The following is a 22,755-nucleotide window of genomic DNA, read 5'->3' as shown; positions in this document are numbered from 1 at the left end:
TGGTAACAATGGTAATTATCCACTGGAACATTTCTATAATGTTTACCTTTATTTACACACAAAGGAACAAGGACAGGCTCGCAGGCCTATACTGAATTACACAATGGACAGTCATTATCAGCACTCAGACAAACCAATTCTCACGGAAAAACTCAGCCAGTATATTTTACTATATAATACTTCTGGGGCTAATGCTTCCAAGATCATCTCACGTGATGTGGAATTATGCCCTGCTAGTGGCCCTACTGGACAGGAAGTGAGAACATTTGGTCAGAAAATGACCCTAAAGGAGCACTGTAGCAGTGAAGTTACAATTTGATTGTGGGGGAGAAAGAATATCTTTAGATCATTTTCCCATAGAATTGAAAATGTAGAAAACAGAGAAACAGAGTTACAAAAGAGAATTATAAAAGTCGCTGTGTATTTGCGAGCCTCTAATTTCACACACATTATGTATCAGCTCTGGGCCCTTTGTGCTTTTGCTTGATTGAATTCATCCTCTGCTTCCATGTCAGTATTTTTGTAGACTGCTCCTCCATGCAATTGGTTCAGTTCCCCTCAGGCTCTTCATCAAAGGGCAGAATACTAAGGTGTGAGTGTTAATAAGAGTCTCGCTGAAATAGACCGTCAAGAGGGAACACTAGTAATCATTTATACCTTGTGTATCCAGGAGACTGAAGGATGAATCGAGATGCACAGCAAGCAAGTAAACCTTACTGGTTGCAGTCTGGTATTAATGGAACACGTCTGCATGACGGCAGGCTGACTACATTCTTCCTGCTGGTATAACTCATGGCTCAGAGCCACAGGGGATGTGCTGTCACCCACAAGGGAAAAGAGAGACAACTCGGTTTTTTTTTTAGGCAAGTTTGGCTCAGCATACAGTAGTAGAAGTGTATTTACTAAAAGGAAAATATACCCTGTCCTATATACAAGACTTATTGTATAATGATGTACCTCAGACTGAAGTGGAATTTGATGTAAGGACCTCTAAATAGTTTGCTAGACATTGTTCTACGTCTCCACCCGTTTCCTACACTGCTCCGCATGTGTCTGCAAGAAGAAAGCCATACCGCCATTGTGTTTTATGTCTACACCAGCCACTGCAACAGCCATCACCGGCACTTTCACCAGCCACATACTAAGTGCAAGAGATCCCTTAGAGACAGATTGAATTAATCCCAAATCAATATCCCACTCTTCATTAAATATATAATAGCTAATATATGTAAAGTACTAACCTAATAAATATTAAATTGTAAAGTTTAAATAGGACCAATAATACAAAAACAATATCAAATACAAATATTATTAACTATTGTTATTTCTATGAATATTAATCTGGTATATTCCAGTCATATAATAATAATAATAATAATAATAATAATGAACATGGGGGGGGGGGAGATATGTAATAGGGTCCGAGTTTGCTGGTAGTGCGGGATGCTAGCCAATCTCTTATTTTTAACGCGGCAATGATTTTACAAGGAATGGTTTTGCCTAATAAGTGACTACCTCTTTACAAAACATCCGTTTTAGGTTGCAGGGGGAGGGTTAGGGTTAGGCTGCAGTGCGGGGAGGTTAGGTTTAGGTATTCCCAGGAAGGGTTATGTTTAGGCTGCTAGAAGGGAGGGTTAGGGAGACATAGGGGGAAGGCATACTTACCTTTTCCTGTCGAGATTCTGAGCATCGGGATGCCACAGTTTTTATTCTGTCCACCGGAAACCCGAACGCCAGCATATCGATTCCAACCCTCTGTGAAGGCCTTAATTGGAAAATTAGAGCACCAATAGGACCTGAGGATTATTCATCCAGATCCAATTAATTTTGTAATGGCAGAACACATCATGTTCCTGTCATTAAATAACTGTCTTGTACAGTTATATAATTTAATCAATGGGGTACGTATAATGGTTTACTAGCATGATTTACTCTTTTGTTCAGTAGAAGTATATGCAAAGTTTGATATATCTTGGTTACTGGCCTGCTGCTGTTTAAGTTAAGAGTACCTATTTACATAGGCCCTTAGTGAGTCTGCAGGAATGTGCTTTGTGCAGTTGGTCCCTGACTTTTGTGTCTTCATAATTCTTAAAGCTAGTTTACCTTCTTCTGAAGAGAAGTTACCTTGATAGACCGCAGTCTGGAGTTGGCGGAGTTCATCAATTCTTGCCTCAGGAACGCAACACGTGGTTGCATCAATAAAGGTGCCCCTGGGGATCAATCGATATTTAGTACCTGTCTGCAACCATTGAAAAGTGTGTGATGCACATGTTTAGGGTTATTTTGAGAAAGAAACTGTCTAGCACAAGCTACATAGAAAATTAGCTGCGAGTGTGTTCCATTAGCTAGGGGTGCCTGTTCAGGAATAAAAGGGGTGTCGGTTCAGGAGTAAAAGGGGTGTCGGTTCAGGTGTAAAATTCTTCACCACTTGGCAAAGGTCCTGGTGGGACATTTGCTTACTGAAGTCTGTTGATCAAAGGCGGAGTGTCAGAGCTCAAGTGACTGGCCTAGGTAAGTCATACGAGCTCGGGTGTGGTATGGTAGTGGTAGGTTGTAGCTTTTCTTTTAAATATATCTTCCTATTGGCTTGTTGCTTCCCTGCAACATCTATAATGGCTCCCAAAGTATATCGAGTGACTGGTTTTCATAAAGGAGAATAAAATTAATCTTGTGAAGGTGAGAGTCCAGAGCTCTGTGCTCACTTGACTGCAATCAGAATTATATGTACCCATGATAATGTCTGTATAATAATTTTTTTAACAAATGCAAATAAACCATTTAACTATTCAGTCTCTATTGAAACAAACAAAACTATCAGTACTTTAAATATTTATTTTCTATGACAGTCTTCTCATCCCTTAACTCCTGCCCTATATACTCATCACCTATCTCATCTTAGAGTCATGCATGCAGAGCGTGATATTGGACACGTTTTAACTGCTTTTTTTTAGCTGAGCAGTTTAAAAAAAACTGTTAGTGTAGCACTGGCATCAACACAGTTACTTTATTTTATATTACACTTTTCCTTCAGCAATGAATGTTTCATTTTTAAATGCCAGTGTTGCATGAATAACCTGTTGATATGATCATTCCCCTTGTTTGTGAGACTTCACATAAGTAGTGAAAAGAATATAGCCTGCAATAAACTAAGTATTACACAGTCTGTTGGGTACTATAATTACCATCCTTTAGTAGTATGTTAAACCAATATTAACATTATATCAAGTTATATGCATTACAGTAGCTGAATAATATACATGAAACAACTCAAGTGTTTATATTTAAATATGTGACTGTCTATCATGCTCTTTCTCTCTAGAAAGATCTATTTATTTTTTATTTATTAACTGTTATTTACATAGTGCATACATATTACGCAGCCTTTACAGAGAATTCCTGACCGTTCATTCAGTCCCTGCACCAGTGGAGCTTACAATATATTCCCTACTGGCAGCCACATGTACACACACGCACACACCCACACACGCACACACATGCACAGCCTTACCTGAGATGGGTAGAATTAATTTAGCATTACACATTTACGCATTGTGAATGTACACCAAAAATATGTTTGCATTCATATTTATATATTTGTGTATCATTGAATTGCAGAGCCAATATGTGGGGCAGGAAAGAAACAGACTAGAGAAAGTTTGTGTTAATGTAAAGACAATTAGAGTAGGACACATCAGATGATTTGCCTCTTATGGTGTGTACACACTGGTCGATATATCCACCGTTCTATTGAACAGCCAATATATTACGGGTTCATTGGCCAGTGTGTACAAACGATATGTCTGTGAATGCTGTTGTTCACAGACATATCGCGTCGGCCCTGCAGCACATCGCTGTGTGTGTACGGGTGACCAGCCGACCGCCCATACACCAGCTGCAGCAGCCGGCGGTGATTGACAGCTGAACTGGGCGGATGTGTGTAAATGCCCGCCCAGTTCATGATGTCAGTCCCGACGGATCGGGCAGTGTGTATGCTCAACACACTGCCCGGTCCATTCATAGATATATCTGCAGATCAATATCTATTTGTGTGTACCCAACATCAGGAGGAGTGTCTTTCAGGTACTGGAGTATTTTTGCAACAATACATAATGATGATGATGATCAGCATCACAAACTGCTTCTGATTGGCTGATTTATTTCAAGTTGTGTCCAAATTATATGAAGTTGTGGCTGTCTATTCGCATTACCTAATTGAAATATACATTTGGGCTACTGCAGGAAAGAAGATTCCCATTTGATGTTTCGTTTGATAAACAACATACTATGGGGCAGATGTATTAACCTGGAGAAGGCATGAGGAAGTGATAACCCAGTGATAAATACAAGGTGATAAACACACCAGCCAATCAACTCCAATATGTAAATTAACAGTTAGGAGCTGATTGGCTAGTGTGTTTATCACTTTGCACTTATCACTGGTTTATCACTTCCTTATGCCTTCTCCAGGTTAATACATCTGCCCCAGTATGTGGCATACCACCCACCTGTCCCGATTTTGTCTGGACAGTCCCGTTTTTTAGTGTCCTGCAGTAGGGGCAGTTGGGAGGACCCCTCTCACTCGCTGCTCTGCTTAGCCGAGCAGTGGTTAATAGATTCTGTACGCATGGCATCTATTCACGGGAGAGAGGAACCGGGGGGGGTGTCCAACAGCTCCCAGAGTGCTGAGCATGCCTCCACAGTGCTGAAAAAGGGGAACATGGTTTGCAGTGATGGCATTTCCTTCATGACTGCACTTGGGGGTCTTAAGGCCACCCCCCTAATTTCAGGCACAAGCCGAAGGTTTCTGAAAGAAGTTGGGAGGCATGCATGTTGGGAGTTCTGTATATTTCACTTAATTTTGTATTTATTTCCTTTTAATAACTGTCAATGCAATACTCTCTCTTCTGCCTATGACCCTTTAATGCATCATTGTGCTATGTAAAAATAGGAAATTATGACCTTAGTGTCTAATACTAACAATATCCAGCCACATATCCATCCTTAGGTGTAAGTATACACACTTGTATGCATGACACATACACTAGGCAAGAATGATGTTTTGTACTAGAATGCATCTTGTAATACTGTACATGTGACAAAACAGACTATATGTAACTAAAAAAACGTTTTGGGTTTTTTTATACAACTTTTTCTGCATACAATCAAAGCAGTAATATGTAGCGCTCCAAGTGAGCCCCAAAGTTACCAACAGACCATGTTGCATAACTAAAAAGATGAGAATAAATAGGTCATACAAGGGATCCTGCAGTTTCAGCAAGTAATCTGACTTTATCCGTATCACTGTTCTCGATTCTGGGTTTAAGCTTCTTCTAGTTATTAGTGATGTTTAATAAGGTTCTAGTTGCAACCTGTAATCCTAGTATCTCTCCAGGTCAGTAACAAAGACACACAGTTGGTTTTGTATTACTGTCAGGCATATAAAGGGAAATGTAAGGGCTGGCTACATCAGGTCTCTTGCTGATAATTAACCCGGACAGTTTTACACGGGAGGAGGTGTGACAGTACATTCTGTGTAATTTGCCTCCAAAATAATAATAATTTCCAATTTACAAGATTCTCCTCTTTCTGCTGATGTGAGGCCGATTAAGATACCACATCTTCTTTCCTTTGCACAGATATTCTTATTATGCTGGAGATGTCTATAGCAATTCACAATATGTACGGTTTGCTATCAATTCGCCTATCCAAGGTAATAGCAATTAGTGTACCTTATCCAAGGCATATATCACAAAAGACACAGCCACATCTACGGAGATTGTCACTTTCCTTCTAGAGTCTGAATATAGGACTGTATTACCATAAACAGGTGGGAGATATGCTACCTTAGCTGGCATGAGCAGACTATCACTGCTTTATCACTTCTCCAGGCTTAATACATTTGCCCCAGTGACTGTCTCACTTTTTAATAAATAGGCCCCCTATTTATTAAAAAGTGAGACAGTCACTGGGGCAAATGTATTAAGCCTGGAGAAGTGATAAAGCAGTGATAAGCGCAAGGTGATAACGCACCAGCCAATCATTACGGATTTGAAAAATGTCAGGAGCTGATTGGCTGGTGCGTTATCACCTTGCACTTATCACTGCTTTATCACTTCTCCAGGTTTAATACATCTGCCCCAGTAACTCAAAAAATGTCATTCCTTATCACAGCATAACGTGGTCATTAGAAATGCTTTTTGGGACTATTTACCATGGGAAAGATGCTGAGACTGGTGCAGTGTGCAGGGGGCAGCGTGTGAGGGTCAAGGTGCAGGGGGCAGTGTGTGAGGGGCAGGGGGTAGCGTAATAATGCCCACAGTAGTAGCACCCCATAATACACATAATGCCCACCACAGTAGCGCTTCTTATACAATGACCACAGTTGTAGCGCTCATTATGCAATGTCCACTGTACTGGTAGTGCCCCTTATATAGACCCCATAGTAGTGGTGCCCCTTATGCAATGCCCGTATTGCCCCCAGTAGTAATGTTGCCTGTAGTAATACCCCCAGTCATTTAGCGCCCTAGTAGTTATGCCCCCAGTGGTAATGCCCCTGCAGTTATGACCCCAGTAGTTTACCCCCCCCTTTAGTTTAGCCTCCCAGTGGTAATGCCCCCAGTAGTTTGCCTGCTTGTAGTTTAGCCACCAGTAGTAATGCCCCCCTGTAGTTTGCCCCATTGTAGTTTAGCCCCTGTAGTTATGCCCCCCTTGTAGTTTAGCCTCCAGTAGTTTGGCCCCTGTAGTTATCCCCCAGTAGTTTGGCCCCTGTAGTAATCCCCCAGTAGTTTGGCCTCCCTGTAGTTTAGCCCCCAAGTAGTAATGCCCCTGTAGTTACACCGCCAGTAGTAATGCCCCTGTAGTTACGCCGCCAGTAGTAATGCCCCTGTAGTTACGCCGCCAGTAGTAATGCCCTCCTGTAGTTTGCCCCCTTGTAGTTGGCCCCCAGTAATAATGTCCCCAAGTAGTTTGCCCCCAGTAGATGCCCCCCAGTAATAATGTCCCCCAGTAGTTTGCCCCCAGTAGATGCCCCCCAGTAAAAATGTCCCCCAGTAGCTGGCTCCAGTAGTAATGCCCCCAATAGATGACCCCCCATTAGTAATGCCCCCAGTAGATGCCCCCCCATAATAATGCCCCCAGTAGTAATGCCCCTTGTTGATGCCCCCCCAGTAGTAATGTCCCCCCATAGTTTGCCCCCAGTTGATGCCCCCGCTGCACTAAGGAAGATAAAAAACATCATACTTACCGAGCCCCGTTCCCGCTTCCAGACCGCTGCAGTCCTCCTCTCTTGGCGTCCTCTCCTCAGCACTATGAGAGAGACGTCATGACTGACGTCTCTCCCATAGCGCACGCCGCACAGTGACAGCGCCGGAGGCAGGAGCTCAGTACTGAGCTCCTGCCGCCGGCTTTCGGTGAGGAGAGACGGGCGCCCGCTGGTAACACAATCTCAGCGGGCGCCCGTCATCTCCCTGTGCGGCGCCGGGGGGGGACGGGGACGGAGGGAGAACTGGAGAACTGCCACAAATGACAGGGGGGCACGGGCCTGAGTGCCCCCCCCCCCCCTGGATCCGCCACTGTGCACAGGTGCAGCATTATATACATGTGGGCTTTATACACAGGTGCAGCAGTATATACATGTGGGCATTATACACAGGTGCAGCATTATATACATGTGGGCATTATACACAGGTGCAGCAGTATATACATGTGGGCATTATACACAGGTGCAGCATTATATACATGTGGGCATTATACACAGGTGCAGCATTATATACATGTGGGCATTGTACACAGGTGCAGCAGTATATACTTCTGGGCTTTATACACAGGTGCAGCAGTATATACTGCTGGAAATTTGGTGAGTTTTGATCAGTTTTAGCACTGTCTCACCTGCCAAAGACTTTTTACTCCAGAGATTGGACTATAAAAATTATTAGACTAATACAAAGAAGATGGGCCGGATGTAATGACGCTCGATTTCGTGGGCCGTGTGGGATGCCAACCGATTCGGACTTTACTTAAGGGGCAATCACCTACAAGGCAAAACCATGTCTTGTAAGTGACTGCCCCTTTAAAAAAAAATATAATATTTACATCCTGCCTGATATTTTTAATAAATTCTTTGTATTTTTCATATACTTTATATAGTCAAAACTCTGGCGTATACATTAGTACAGAATGTCAGGAAAGGATCTGCCTCACCCCACCGCACGTCACTAATGAGGACACATCTGTAGGTTCTTACTGAAAGTTTTTTTGAGTTTGCCTGTATTTGAAATTTGCTTAATTTTACGCAACCCCATCAGGCCCCTTCTAATGAATGAACTTACAGTATTACTAAAAACATGAAAACTATCGTTGGGTCCATTAGTGATAATAAATAGTTCCCTCTGTTACTTTGTTTACTCTGTTTTTTGTAAGTTGTCATGTATGTCATTGCTGATATTTGTGACAGCTTAAAGATACATGCTATTTATAATAATAAAAGAACTTGCGACTATGCCGATCAGTGCAACCCTGTCAACCTTTTTTTCCCCCTGCTGACAATGTTAATACGTCCAAAGTTTTCTCCTCAGATAACAATAATGTTTTATTGCAAATTTTAATTTCTAAATGTGCCTCTGTCTTGTAATGACGAAAATATAAGCTTATGGGGGAGATGTACTAAGCAGTGAAAAGAGTGGAGTAGTGAGCCAGAGGAGAAGTTGCTCATGGCATGGTTAAAGTAACATATATAATTTGCATACTATAAAATGATACAGAGCAGCTGATTGGTTGCCATGGGCAACGTCTCCACTGGCTCACTTCTCCACTCTTTTCACTACAAAGGAAGTGGAAAGTGAGTTGCAAGTATTGTTGTATAGAGAGAAAGACCTTTCTGGAGGCAATGTTCAGCAAAGTTGGAACTGATTAAAAAAAATAATAATAATTATTGGCTAAAAGCTTTATATAATGATCAAACCTATTAATTTTCTAGAGAAAAAAAGTAATCTGTATTTTATCCCTCATTGCTTTAATTGTTAATTCTGATATATCAGCATTTTGTTGCTAGATAACGTTGAGCTTATGTGTTTTATTTCTCAACTGTCCAGTTAATAAATTGTCCGCAGCTGTAGAAATACTGTAATTTTAGTACTGCACCACTTTCCCACTCTAGTGAGAACTTTTCTGCAGTAGAATTTCCACAGCACCCAGACACAATTTCATAGTTCTCAATAAAAGTTGTTTATTTCCTATAGGAAATTAATATTTCTTTCTAAAGACAGTCAATTTCATACCGCAGTCTCCGCCAATCCCTGGATGCAGGGGCATTCGACAAATGTACGAGTCAACTGCGCTCCGGCAGCCTACTGTGAAACACAGCTGTGGAGAAATGACAAGTGGGTATTCAGCGCGGGCAGAACCACTCAATCCTATCATCCTTGCCAGGAAGAGCCCCACCTTGCTGCAAAAAAAAACCAGATGGTGCTCGATATAATTAGGGACAGTGCCAAAAGCAGGCATTGTTCAAGAAGCAGAGCATTATGGGAGAGATGTTAAAATGATAACTTTACAATATTTAGATGTTTTGTTTAGCAGGAGACAGGATTGCCAAAGCAAAAGTAGAAATATTTATTCAAAATACTGTAACTCTAAATGTAAAATACAGGTTGATACCGATATCCAAACGCATCTGTTAACAGCAAAATAAAAATGTTGACGTGGTGACAGAATTCAGGATACTGTTTTAGCGTTGTATGCACATTTAGAGGAGTATCTTTGTCGTCCCATAGACCTGGTCCACGTTTCCAACTCATACAAGTCTACTTTTCCCTATAGATTGTAAGCTTGCGAGCAGGGCCTTCCTACCTCGATGACTTTGATTTGTTATTACCTAGTTTTGTTTTGTCATTGTGTCCAATTATAAAGCGCAACAGAATTTGCTGCATTATATAAGAGACTGTTACTAAACAAATAAATACTTTCTCGGAAAGCTTAAGGGAGTCCTGAAATTCAGGGCGGGCTCTCTTAAACTCCCAAGAAAGTGGGCCAGTCCCCTGCAAGTTAAATACTGTTATATTGGAATAGCAAAGAGAGAGAGAGAGAGAGAGAGAGAGAGAGAGAGAGAGGAGAGCACAGATACTTTTGTTCACCAGTTCAAAATCAAATCAAAAGTGCCTTAATTAAAATTGTGATTTATTGACCAAACTCTCATCTGTTATTTCAGAATGTTATTCCTTAACTGAGTATATTATGACAATTTGTAATTACAAAAAAAAGAGACAGATTTTAGTAGTGATGCTTTAAAAATCTTCCAGATCATCCCAGTCTTTTTAATGGGGGGTTTCAGTGTTTGCACATCATGCTATAACCCCATTAAAATGAATGATCCATTCAAAAATATATAAACTGTGTATAATTATAATCATTTGATTATGTAAACTCTGATGCCTTCAGCCCTTAGCTGTGCGTATTTTCCACATTTTTATTACAGACATTTAATGGGTTCATGAGAATGAAGCCTGTTAATTTACAACTTGTAACAGGAATAAGGCAGAAATGTATCGTACAGTAAAAACATTGGGGCATGGTCACTGTATATTGGGGGTATGTTAAATTCCTGCTGTGCAAATAAGAATTGTGGTAGGGATAGCATATGTCTAATCAGAATTCCTAGTTACAGTTTTGTTTTTGTTTTTTCCCATGGGAATAACTTTCTTTCTACTTGCTTAAAGAGCTTGCAATTGCCTTTTTTTCTAAAGGTTATCGCTATTTTATAAAGTGGAGGAAATTATGGCCATCCGCCAACTCTCCATGACCTTTTACACAGTGTATAGAAATAGACTAAGCCAGATTCCACACCATGACTTTGAGTCTAGATCAGGTGATGAGAATTTTCTGCTCAGTGAACGTATATTATTTGCTCTAATTAAGAATTTTCAGGGTGATTTGTTATACAACATAAACAACAAATATCATATGTTAGGTTGACAAACTCGCACAACCGTACAACTTGGCTGTTACAAATGTTCCTCTGACAGCCAAGGAGTTAACTGGGGTTAAATAGATTTTACCTGGTGTTCAAGTTCTGGTTATTGTCATCCATTAACCTTGCATTCATACACAAGATGATAGAAAGAGTAGGCAATAACACTTACTATTTTGTGGTTTAATAAGCTTTGCATAGCATGCTGTCAACAACTGTAGTAAGGGCAGTTTCTAACACAGACCTTTGGACACTATGGCAACCAGACCTGAATCGAGTAAAATTATATATTGTTGAAATATTTGTCTTTTTTTTTTTTTTGCAATATATTTTTCTGTTCCACACACTTATCAACTGTAAGCATTCCCAGCAAGCTACACCACATAAAATAATTGACCATTGACATCCCAGCTGTACTCATGAACTAAATTCTGTAAAATGCTAAATTTGTGGCATGCTGATGTGTAAGTGGAACATGAACTTTATGGGGCATATTCAGTTAGGTGCGGTGGGGCTTATCGTAGGAGGATAGCCTCAACCTCTAACACACGGGGCTATTCAATTTTAAAACCATTGTGGGATGCAATTGAATAGCCCCAGGCACTGCTACAAGCCCCCAGTAAGCTTCTTGCCTAATAGAATATGCAAACTTTATCACTAGAGGGTGGGATGTATGAAAAGAAAAATGCTGGTTTGGGAATTTGTCCACATTTCCCATATGTACCAAGATCCAGATTGCGATACTTTCTGGAGCTTTGGAGCCTATGGTCTTTATTTCGCATTCCTGACTGAGAGGGATCTAATTGGATCCCTCCCAGTGTTCCCTGTGGCATGCGCACAAGGACTCCCTGGTTCTTGTATCGCAAAGGACAGCTCTTATAGGGAGAGCTATCCTAATCAATATTATACGTACATACCGGTGTTATTAACACCAGTATGTACCCAATAAGTGACAGGATGTAACACATCCACAATGCGAGCTCATTCTACTAGCATAATATAAATAATAAACTGTACTAAATTGACGTCTAATAAATATTAATTAGGACAACCAATAATTGAGTAGTACTATGCCCCACTAAATGGTGACATAATCTTATAGATTACTTTACAGGGGCAGTGCCCAAAAGCATGATATATACGTGCACGTATATACAGTATATTGTAGGCCGAGAAATTGCCACATTTTCTCAAAATGAAATGCACTATGTGGGTTTGGCACATCAGGATCCTAACAGTAATGAGGCCGACAGCAGGATTTCGATGGCCAGAATCCTGACACATCCCAAGAAATATTTCTGCCTACCCCTAACACAGCCGAACCCTAACCTCCCCCTTCTGCAGCCTAACCCTAACACCCCCCCCCCTTCCGCAGCCTAACCCTAACCCTGCCTCTAGTTCATAACCCTAGCCCCTCGTACTTTACCTCCGGGATCTGTTCCTTCAGCATCTTGCTGTCTGTCTCCCGACTTCTTGTATGTTGACCACATCCCACATTCGGTTCACCTCATAAATGACCCTCCACAACAGAGAATGAAAACAAAAAAGCTGTAGAACATGAAAGTTATCCCATTTCATGTTTAGTACAAACGATAAATTGAAATATAAACGTTATTCTTTATCACTGAATCAGTGATCATTAACTACTGTATATAACTGTATTCTTTTTTTTGTGACTTGTCATGACTGCAGTCCAGCACTTGATGTCTTGACTAAACTATTTGGATAATATATACTGTCTTGTAGATTATTTTGTATTTGTGGTACACAATGTGCATGCTATATAGAATACATTATTTTTTATTTCTGAATTTACTGTTTTTGTTTCATAAGGTACTTTTGTGACCATCATTTTATCTCTTTCAGGTACATGATAACCTCGCTGGACAGAACCCACGCTGGACATTACCGCTGTATTGTGAGGAATCGGATGGGGGCATTGCTACAGAGACAGACTGAGGTCCAGGTGGCCTGTAAGTCAGCCCCAGAATTGCTATCGCTTTGTATGGCTGTATACAATTTACAAGTTAGAAATACCTGCTGTAGGAAAGTAAGGAGTAGAGCGGTACAGTAATTCCATGGCAGCATGGACTATACAATATAATTTTCAGGTCCTAAAAATAAATCTTGGACACCTACGCAAAGAGGAGCCTAGAGTGATTTAATGCATAGGCAAGGAGTGGAAATGGTGTGAAAAACAGACAAGTAAAACATATGTTCTCATCATACGTTATTGCATGTGTCCAGAAAAAGTGTATGTAGTGTTCGATGTGTACAAAAAGCTTAAATGGATTTCTCTTGAAGCGTATTGCAGTATTAACATTAAGGTACATGTGAGGTCGAATTTTACAGCTGGAACAAAGCAGCCAGTCTCACGCGCCTATAGAGCTGCATTTATGGCATGAAAGGCGCAGCCACCTGACAAAGGGAGTGATTTAGATATAGTAGGATTGATCATTGCTACTGCTTACTTGGAAGTGAGTGATGCTCAGATATAGTAATCAGGGCTGGTGCAAGGTTTCTAATCAACCTAGGCAAAATTTGAGCTTTCTGCCTCCCTGAATCAGAATCAGAATCAGCTTTATTGGCCGGGTGTACTCACGTACACTAGGAATTCTTTGTGGTACAATGCATCTCCAAGCAGCAACATGAGGGGGAATACATAGCATAAGAAGGGGGAAAAACGTAGCATACATTACAAACATTACACGTATGAGTCGATACTGCACATTGTAACTCTACAATAGACTCAACATATTAGACATATTATACATGTAAGACTAAAAACGAAGGCTGCTTGGCAGAGCAGCACCGAGGCGCCAACTAGAACTCAAACAATGCACATAATACAGAAGATTTAAGTATTACATCAAAAGATAAACCACACAGACAATAAAGAAAAAAAAAAAAGCACACAGAAACAATAATGCATGATTGGTGTAGGCATTTTGGGTAATAACCTCCTGGGGCTGTGTATTCCACCCTCACAAGGTACCAGGTGCGGCAGCCATCTTAGGCGCACTGCGTAGGATTACCCAGGGTGGAATAGTCCACCCCTAGAAGAGAACACAAAATGGGGAGATTGCAGAGTCCTTAAGTTCAGAGTAGGGTTCCAATAAAACCATCAGGTCCATGTATTTTTCATCCCATCCACAAGTGCACCAGATAAGGCAGCCATGTTGGGCGCACTACGAAGGTTACACAGTGGGAGATGAGCCATACAAGTGCCAAATGCATGTATGGGAAAACTGACACGTGTGTAGGAGTATGCTATACCCTGCATGGAAAGATCTAAATGAAGCACACCCTGCCCATGGAGGAACCATCCGAGGCAGCCATGTGGGGCTCACTGCGTAGGTTACTGCTGGCAGGGTGTGCAACCAATGGAGGTAAACATTACAGGAATAGCACACAGTGGGATGGAAGTAACCCTGTAAGAAGAAAGAGAAGAGAAAAACACATTTGCAGGAAAACTGTACTAACATTATTTTGTGAAAATTATAAATGTCCTGGTCTCATGAAAGCAGTGCGGGTGGGTGTGAGAATGTGGGGTGCACACTAATATTCAATGGAACTGACCCAGCAAAGTCTGGTCCTGATGCGCACGCCCCTCAGTTCCATGCTCAGCTTGAGGGGTAGTCCCGGGGGCAGTCATGATGTTCTTGGACAGAGGAGTAGTAGGTATTGGTCCTGGTGTTCTCATGGCAGAGGTGAAGAGAGGCCACATAATAGTCCTGAGTGGCAGTGTTTGGGGAACTAGTTTAATTAGAGATTTTAGCATAGTCCAAATCAAGTTCAAACTCCGGTTCTAACTTCATCCTTAAAATATATTCTTAACAAATGCTTTCTTCACAAATGCAAGCAGGCCAAGTCCTGACTGCAGGCCTTGATAATATTGCTCTTAAATGCTCCAACTATATCAGCTGGCAAAGGGGGAGGTGTGCAATCAGAAGTTCAGCTAATTAACAGAGGATTTTGCATTGAAGAAGGATCACAGACATTTGCAGACAAACTTTCTTGGGGTGTGAAAAGTGTAGCCAGAGAGAGATGAGAGACTCAGATATACAAGCATGAGGATGGTGTTTTTACCTGTGAAGAGAGGAGAGATGGTTTTCAGTTCCCGTTCTAACTTCATCCTTAAAATACATTCTTAACAAATGCATTCTTCACAAATGCAAGCAGGCCAAGTCCTGACTGCAGGCCTTGATAATATTGCTCTAGGGAGGAGCCCGGTGAAGCTGTGACACAGGACATGGGCACATGATGGGCGACATGGGGACATGAGGTGGGTAGGAGGGGATGGAGGGACACAGAACTTGGGGATATGAGGGGGTGTGACACAGGATCTGGGGGGTTGACACAGGACCTGGGCACATGAGGGACAGGAGGTGACACAGGACCTGGGGACATGAGGGTGGAGAGTGAGAGAGGTGGGACACAGAACCTGCGGCCATGGGGGGTGGTGACACAGGTCAAGTACAGTACACATGAGGTAAAGGAGATGACACAGGACCTTGGGACATGAGGGTAGAGGGAGGGATTGGAGGGACATAGGACCTGGGGAAATGAGGGGATGTGACACAGGACCTGGGGGGTGACATGGGACCTGGGCACATGAGGGAGAGGAGGTGACACAGGACCTGGGGATATGAGGGTGGAGAGTGAGAGAGGTGGGACACAGAACCTGGGGACATGGGGGGTGGTGACACAGGACAAGTACAGTACACATGAGGTGAAAGAGATGACACAGGACCTGGGGACATGAGGGTAGAGACAGGGATTGGGGGGACACAGGACCTGAGGACATGGGGGGGGTTACACAAGCACTGGACACATGTACCTGGTAACCTGAATGGACCTGGGAACATGGGGGGAGGTGACACAGGACATGTACAATACATGTGGGGGAAAGGGTGACACAGGACATTGGGCACAAAATGGGGGAAGGGAGAGGAGGGACATAGGACCTAGGGACATCAGGGGGGAAGAGGTACATAGGACCTAGGGACATCGGGGGTGGGTGGGGTGAAGAGGTACATAGGACCTAGGGACATGGGGGGGGTACATAGGACCTAGGGACATCAGGGGAGGGGGAGGTACATAGGACCTAGGGACATCGGGGGGGGGGAGAGTTACATAGGATCTAGGGACATCAGGGGGGAGGTAAATAGGACCTAGGGACATAGAGGGGGGAGAGAGGTACATAGGACCTAGGGACATCAGGGAGGGGGATGAAGAGAGGCGGTACATAGGACCTAGGGACATCGGGGGGGAGGTATATAGGACCTTGAGACATTGGGGGTGGGGGGAAGAGGTACATAGGACCTAGGGACATCAGGGGAGGGTGGGTGGAAGAGGTACATAGGACCTAGGAACATCAGGAGGGGAGAGGTACATAGGACCTAGGGACATCAGCGGGGGAGAGGTACATAGGACCTAGGGACATCAGGGGGGAGAGGTACATAGGACCTAGGGACATTGGGGGGTGGGGGGTGGGAGAGGTACATAGGACCTAGGGACATCAAGGGGGGAAGAGGTACATAGGACCTAGGGACATTGAGGGGGGAGAGAGGTACATAGGACCTTGGGACATCAGGAGGGGAAGGAGGTACGGTACATAGGACCTAGGGACATCAGAGGGGAGAGGTACATAGGCCCTAGGGATATCGGGGGGGGGGGGGGTACATAGGACCCAGGGACATTGGGGGGGGGGAGGTGCATAGGACCCAGGGACATCAGGGGGGGAGCTGAGACACAGGACCTCACCTGGGAACATTGGGGAGGAAGAGAGCATAGGGGGGATACAGGATCTTGCACTGCGCCGGGGGTTCAATGTTGTGTATGCTGGGGGGAGATTCTTTCCTCACCACAGATTCGTTTCTTCTCCTCTGCCCGGCGACTATACTGTGTGTGCGTGCGGCTTCAGTCAGGCGCAGCTTGTCCAGCGGTCGTGCTGGCAAGAATTCAGAACTCGGAACTAAAGCGCTGCTTCTGCGCAAGAGTAATGCCACAAAGACGCCTGCAGGGAACCTGGAAGTTCCGTCGGCGGGTGATGCGCTGTCCTCCGCTGTTATCTGGCGCCTGCCTGTCAGCTCTGCGTCCACTTTTGCCGACACTGATCTCTGTGGCTGGGAGTCACTTGTGCCTGACTCCCTGAGCAGCTTATGACACACTGCGCTGCTCCTATGCCCGCCAACCCCTAATCTAGGACAAGGATGTCTCTCTTTCAGACGTCCTTCATTTTTCTACCAGGCAGTCTCAGCAGGCCGCCCCCTGAGGTCCCGGCGCCCATAGGCATTTGCCTAAAGCTGCCCAATGGAAGCGCCGGCCCTGATAGTAATGCAGCAGGATGCATCTCTGGTATAAGTAGACTTCTCCTGCATGCATGTGTGATCCTCGGCTGCGTCCAAGGACAAAGCAGCAGGTCACTTGCTACACCATTGGCTGGATGAGTGAACCCTGAGGTCACGTAGGCAGGTCACCGCAACTCCGTTCCTGATGACAGAAAATCTCACATTCACAGTACTGGTCTGGCACATGCGGAAAGTACCAAACATCAGTAGTTGCGCTTTGCCATTAATGCGTCTCAACCTAAATCATGCCCAAATGCAGCTTACATATGACATAACCCGTGAAGAGGAGGTGCTTATGGAAGAATGGCATTACTGCTTACCATAACTGGGACCATGTGTAGCCAGCCATTATCTTGTAGTACATATGTATTAATTGAACTACAGTACATGTTTTATTGGTTGGTGCTATTAATGGGGTGCAAACATTTGGCATATATTTGGATACTATATTTGGTATGTGGTGTATTTAAAAGCAACCAATGAAGTCTTATTCTGTCCTTTTCTGCTTGTTATTGTTTCCAGGTCTAAAAGTAGTGATCCAAAATACATATCTGTGACCAGGCTCTCCTTTACAGATCTCCAGGATCAGGGCAAACGCAAAGAATAAGTGTAGAAGTGTTGATAGAAAACATAAATTGAGATTTGTCTTTGTGCTAGACTGAGCTATTCTCGTGTTGCCCAATAAGACCATGTAAGGTGCAATTTTCCAGCAGAATGTAAGAATAGAACAAAATAAAGTAAAAAAAAATAATATATATATATACATGTGTGTGTGTATATATATATATATATATATATATATATAGATCACATACAGTAATTAAAAATGTAATTAATAAAGTATGTTTTTTCAAGTACTGATCCCCTGATATCATCATTACAAGATGGCTATAGAGATAAGAGGATTGTGGAATTGTATATAGTGTACCACCACAATCCTTCAAGCTATCACCAGAGGTATCAGGCAAAGGCTATAGTCGCTGGACGCTAGTGTGGTTAAATAGGTAGAATCCGTTAGACGAATATGGTGCTGTTTTTGCTGCTTTTAGATATTCAACAAGTGCCCCGCAGCTGTTGTGGAACTACACATCATACTTGCCTACCCTCACGGAAATGCCAGGAGGCTCATGAAAATCATGTGGCAATGTGGCCCACCGGAAAGGTGAACAAGTCTCCCGCATCCACCGCCAACAGATCACACGCCGGCTTGACCACAAATATATATGGGGACAATACACAGAGCTTGCGGGGGATCTGTTTTTGGTAAGATCAACACAGAGGACATGTGGACACCCACTTAGGTTAGAGGAGATGAGATTTTGCACACTGAGACGTAAAGGATTCTTCACAGTAAGGACAATACGTGTTTGGAATTCCCTGCCTGCGAGAGTAGTAATGGCAGACTCGGTCACTACTTTTAAGAATGGGCTAGATAAATACCTAATGGATAAGGGTATACAGGGTTATAGTGCGTAGTCACGCACTACAGTTATAAAAAAAAAAAAGAGGAATAACCACAACGGCCGACATTAGCAACAGCCGTAATGAACTCGATGGATAAATTGTCTTTTTTCAACCCCAGAAACTATGTTACTATGTTAACCACAACAGAACACAAGTGGGCTAAATCCCGTCATCATAGTCTCGCCCCCAGCTATACAACGCCTTATTTCTTTTCACTGTATAGTGGGGCAGAGCCACGATGATGTGATCATGCCATCACGCCCCCCTTCCCCAGAACAGACCATCTTTGCGCTGCCCACGCCCCCCATGTGTCAACCAGGCTGCCCCTCCCGGAGAAGGGGCAGCAAAGTTGGTAAGTATGCTACACATCCCAGCATGTCCTTGCCATCATGGCAAAACTATGGCATGGATTGCTGGGATGTGTATTTCCACAGCAGCTGGAGGGTCACACATGAAGACTTTGGATTTAGGGCTTATCGATGTTTAATACATTTTCCCCTTTTTCCCTAAGACTTTGAGAGGTCAGAGGTCACTCCTTTCTCTTCCCCAGCTCACAACCAATGTTGGAAGACATGCACATAGAAACAATATGCATACAGTAGGTGATTACTAATACAGTACATTTATGTCAGCATTTTGGAAGGATCCCTATCTATGGTAAACTGTGGTCTTCAGCATGTGAGCTACAATGGCTAACACAATCTGTTAGAGTCCAGCTTTGAATAACTCACTTTTTGAGAAAACTGTCAATTTCACTGTCTTCATAGAAACCTGTGGATGCTCCATTTGTGGCACTCTCTCAATAAATCAGTGGGATACTTATATATTGCATCCTCCAAGAATGGCAGTTTTTGGAGGATTCAGTGGCAAACGCAGGATTTGCATGGGGGGGTTTCCAGAACTGGGTGGAGCCAATCACGGGGTGGGGACTGAGGTGACCCAGTATATGCTGGGTCCGTAAAACTAGTGTGTCTGTGTGTGTGTGTGTGTGTATGTATATATATATATAAATATACATATATATATATATATATACCGTGTGTGTATATATATATATATATATACACACATACATAGCATATTGAACATACATACATATATATATATACATATACACACATACAGTACACGTATATATACACATGTATACATGTGTATATATATATCGTGTGTGTGTGTGTGTGTGTGTGTGTGTGTGTGTTTATATGTATGTATGTATATACATGTGTATATATGTATGCACATGGATATATATGTACTATAATTAAAATAAAATAAACTTTTATTGCACTTACAATTGCCACCAGGAAGACAGCAGGCTGCAGAGGATGCTAGACAGCCATTAATAATACTCATGCAGCTTTAAAAAAAAAAAAAAGGGTTTTTTTTTTTTTGTTTTTTTTTAGTGGAGGGGGTTTCTGGGTGCTCGTAAACCCCCCTGGGTGCGCCACTGGGATTGTCCACAAAAATGGCTTGATAAATGCCACTTGATAAGAGCTTACTTTCTTGGTGAAAAATGGCTTAGCTGCCAGATATTCGGGTCTGAATATGTCTTCACTGCAGCATTAACAAGTCTGTATGTAAGAATGGAGATTTTCTTTGCTTTTGCTTTTTGTATCTTTCTGCTGGGGAGTTAAATAGATCATCTTGGGCAGAAACTGCACTGAGAATTAAACGGGGTTATGTGAGTGAGGCCAGAACAGGTTTGTGATTGCAGTGGGGCCAGGTGGGTTAATACGATTCCTGATTGGAAGAGTTATCAGCGGGTAATGCAAAAGCGATGACAATGCAATTCAGTGCAGGCAGTGTGAACCTGTATAGGAACATTTTACAAAGATGTTGATGACATTTGTAAGGAGATTGGCAGACTGATTTATCAAAGATCGAAAAGCCCTATAGGTAGTGAAAACAGGAGTGTTTACCAGCAATAGGGCTTTTTCTTGCTTTTGCCTAAACAACAAAGCGTTACCACTGGCGATAACAGTGTTGTTGCTGCAGATAAACCCTTCTAAGATTTCACATTTTCTGTTTTCTTTTTTGCCTGTTGTTAAACGCTCCTTAACAGGCCCATCCAAGTGATAGGTTAGCCCTTAGCGCTCTGTGCCAGCATCACCATTCTCAGGTGGTGTGGCAATTTATTTATTTTAAACTGTGCCGATAAGGGATTTTTTTATGACGCTATCATACAAAAAAGTCAGACATACTGCTTGAAAAAAGGTGCATATTGATAAATAGGCCTCCCATACAGTGGTATCACTAGGGTCAGTGTCACTCAGTGTGGTAATTCATGGTGTCACCCTCCCCCCATGGAACTCCTCCCATATCAGACCATACATTTTCCTTAGTAATGTTTTTTATACTAATGTTACTAGTAATTCCCATGTATCACATAATGTTAATTTATAATAAGCCATTATAAACATATTCCATTAGTGTAGCGACCAACCCTCCCTGGACTCTTTCTCCTACCTCCCTTACCCTCCAGTTCTTCTTCCACTGTGGTAACTCACAGTAACATTAACATCATATTATTAATCAAAATGTAAGACTACATGATGATCTGAAGAAATATGTTTAAGATTTACTATTTGCAATGCTAATAAAGAATGTACCCTCTTACCCAGTGGCGGAACTAGCGAGCGGTGGGCCCAGGTGCGACAAATTGCTTTGGGCCCCCTTCCCCCCCCCCTCATCCCATCCAAGTCCACCCCCTCACACCTGGAGAGGATCTGATGAGGGGGACCTGCTCAGGGCCAGAGAAATGGATACCTAGCAACAGTGCCGTAACTAGACATTTTAGCACTGTGTGCAAGAAACGGCATTGGAGCCCCACCCCTGCATGCAAAACAGGGGCAGTGCGTGCTGTAGGCTTGCGCAAAAATACATAGGGGCGTAGCTTCGTGGGGAAGGGGTGTGGCCACAAAATAATTGCAAATCATAAAACGGTGCACCGTAGTCTCCATTATTCAAATTACGCCGCACAGTAGCACCACTACACTAGGTAGAGACCCTTTTACACCTTACTGTGGACAGATTCCCCTTTTTAAACATTACGGCAGACGGCGTCCCCTTTTTACACATTACGGCAGACAGCGCCCCCTTTTTACACATTACGGCAGACAGCGTGCCCTTGTTACACGTTACGGCAGACAGTGTCCTATTTTTACACATTACGGCAGACAGCGTGCCCTTGTTACACATTACGGCAGACAGCGTGCCCTTGTTACACATTACGGCAGACAGCGTGCCCTTGTTACACATTACGGCAGACAGCGTCCCCTTTTTACACATTACGGCAGACAGTGTCCCCTTTTTACACATTACGGCAGACAGCATCCCCTTGTTACACATTACAGCAGACAGCGTCCTCTTTTTACACATTACGGCAGACAGCGTGCCCTTGTTACACATTACGGCAGACAGCATCCCCTTTTTACACATTACGGCAGACAGCGTGCCCTTTTTACACATTACACAGACAACGTGCCCTTTTTACACGTTACGGCAGACAGCGTGCCCTTGTTACACATTACGGTAGACAGCGTCCCCTTTTTACACATTACGGCAGACAGCGTCCCCTTTTTACACATTACGGCAGACAGCGTGCCCTTGTTACACATTACGGCAGACAGCGTCCCCTTTTTACACATTACGGCAGACAGCGTCCCCTTTTTACACATTACAGCAGACAGCGTCCCCTTGTTACACATTACGGCAGACAGTGTGCCCTTTTTACACATTACGGCAGGCAGAGTCCCCCTTTTTACACGTTACGGCAGGCAGATTCCCCCTTTTTACACATTTCGGCAGACAGTCCCCCTTTTTTGAAAGAAAGTAAGAAACAAAGAATGAATGAACTATACACATTACGGCAGACAGCGTGCCCTTGTTACACATTACGGCAGACAGCGTCCCCTTTTTACACATTACGGCAGACAGCATGCCCTTTTTACAGATTACGGCAGATGGCGTGCC

General features: G+C 43.1%; 1 protein-coding gene across 4 annotated transcripts in view; it reads left to right on the top strand.

Moving 5' to 3' along the window:
- SDK2 (sidekick cell adhesion molecule 2) overlaps positions 1 to 22,755 on the top strand; it is a 1,024,610-nt gene that overhangs the window by 704,117 nt on the left and 297,738 nt on the right. For all 4 annotated transcript variants that reach the window (XM_063961173.1, XM_063961172.1, XM_063961171.1 and 1 more), the window contains exon 3: positions 12,830 to 12,936. In XM_063961173.1, coding sequence (XP_063817243.1) covers positions 12,830 to 12,936 — 107 coding nt within the window. The remainder of the gene's footprint in view (positions 1 to 12,829; positions 12,937 to 22,755) is intronic.

Source organism: Pseudophryne corroboree, chromosome 3 (genome assembly GCF_028390025.1).
Source record: "Pseudophryne corroboree isolate aPseCor3 chromosome 3, aPseCor3.hap2, whole genome shotgun sequence".
NCBI classification, from domain to species: domain Eukaryota; kingdom Metazoa; phylum Chordata; class Amphibia; order Anura; family Myobatrachidae; genus Pseudophryne; species Pseudophryne corroboree.
The sequence above is the reverse complement of the archived record's forward strand: the minus strand, read 5'-3'. Positions and strand labels throughout refer to the sequence as shown.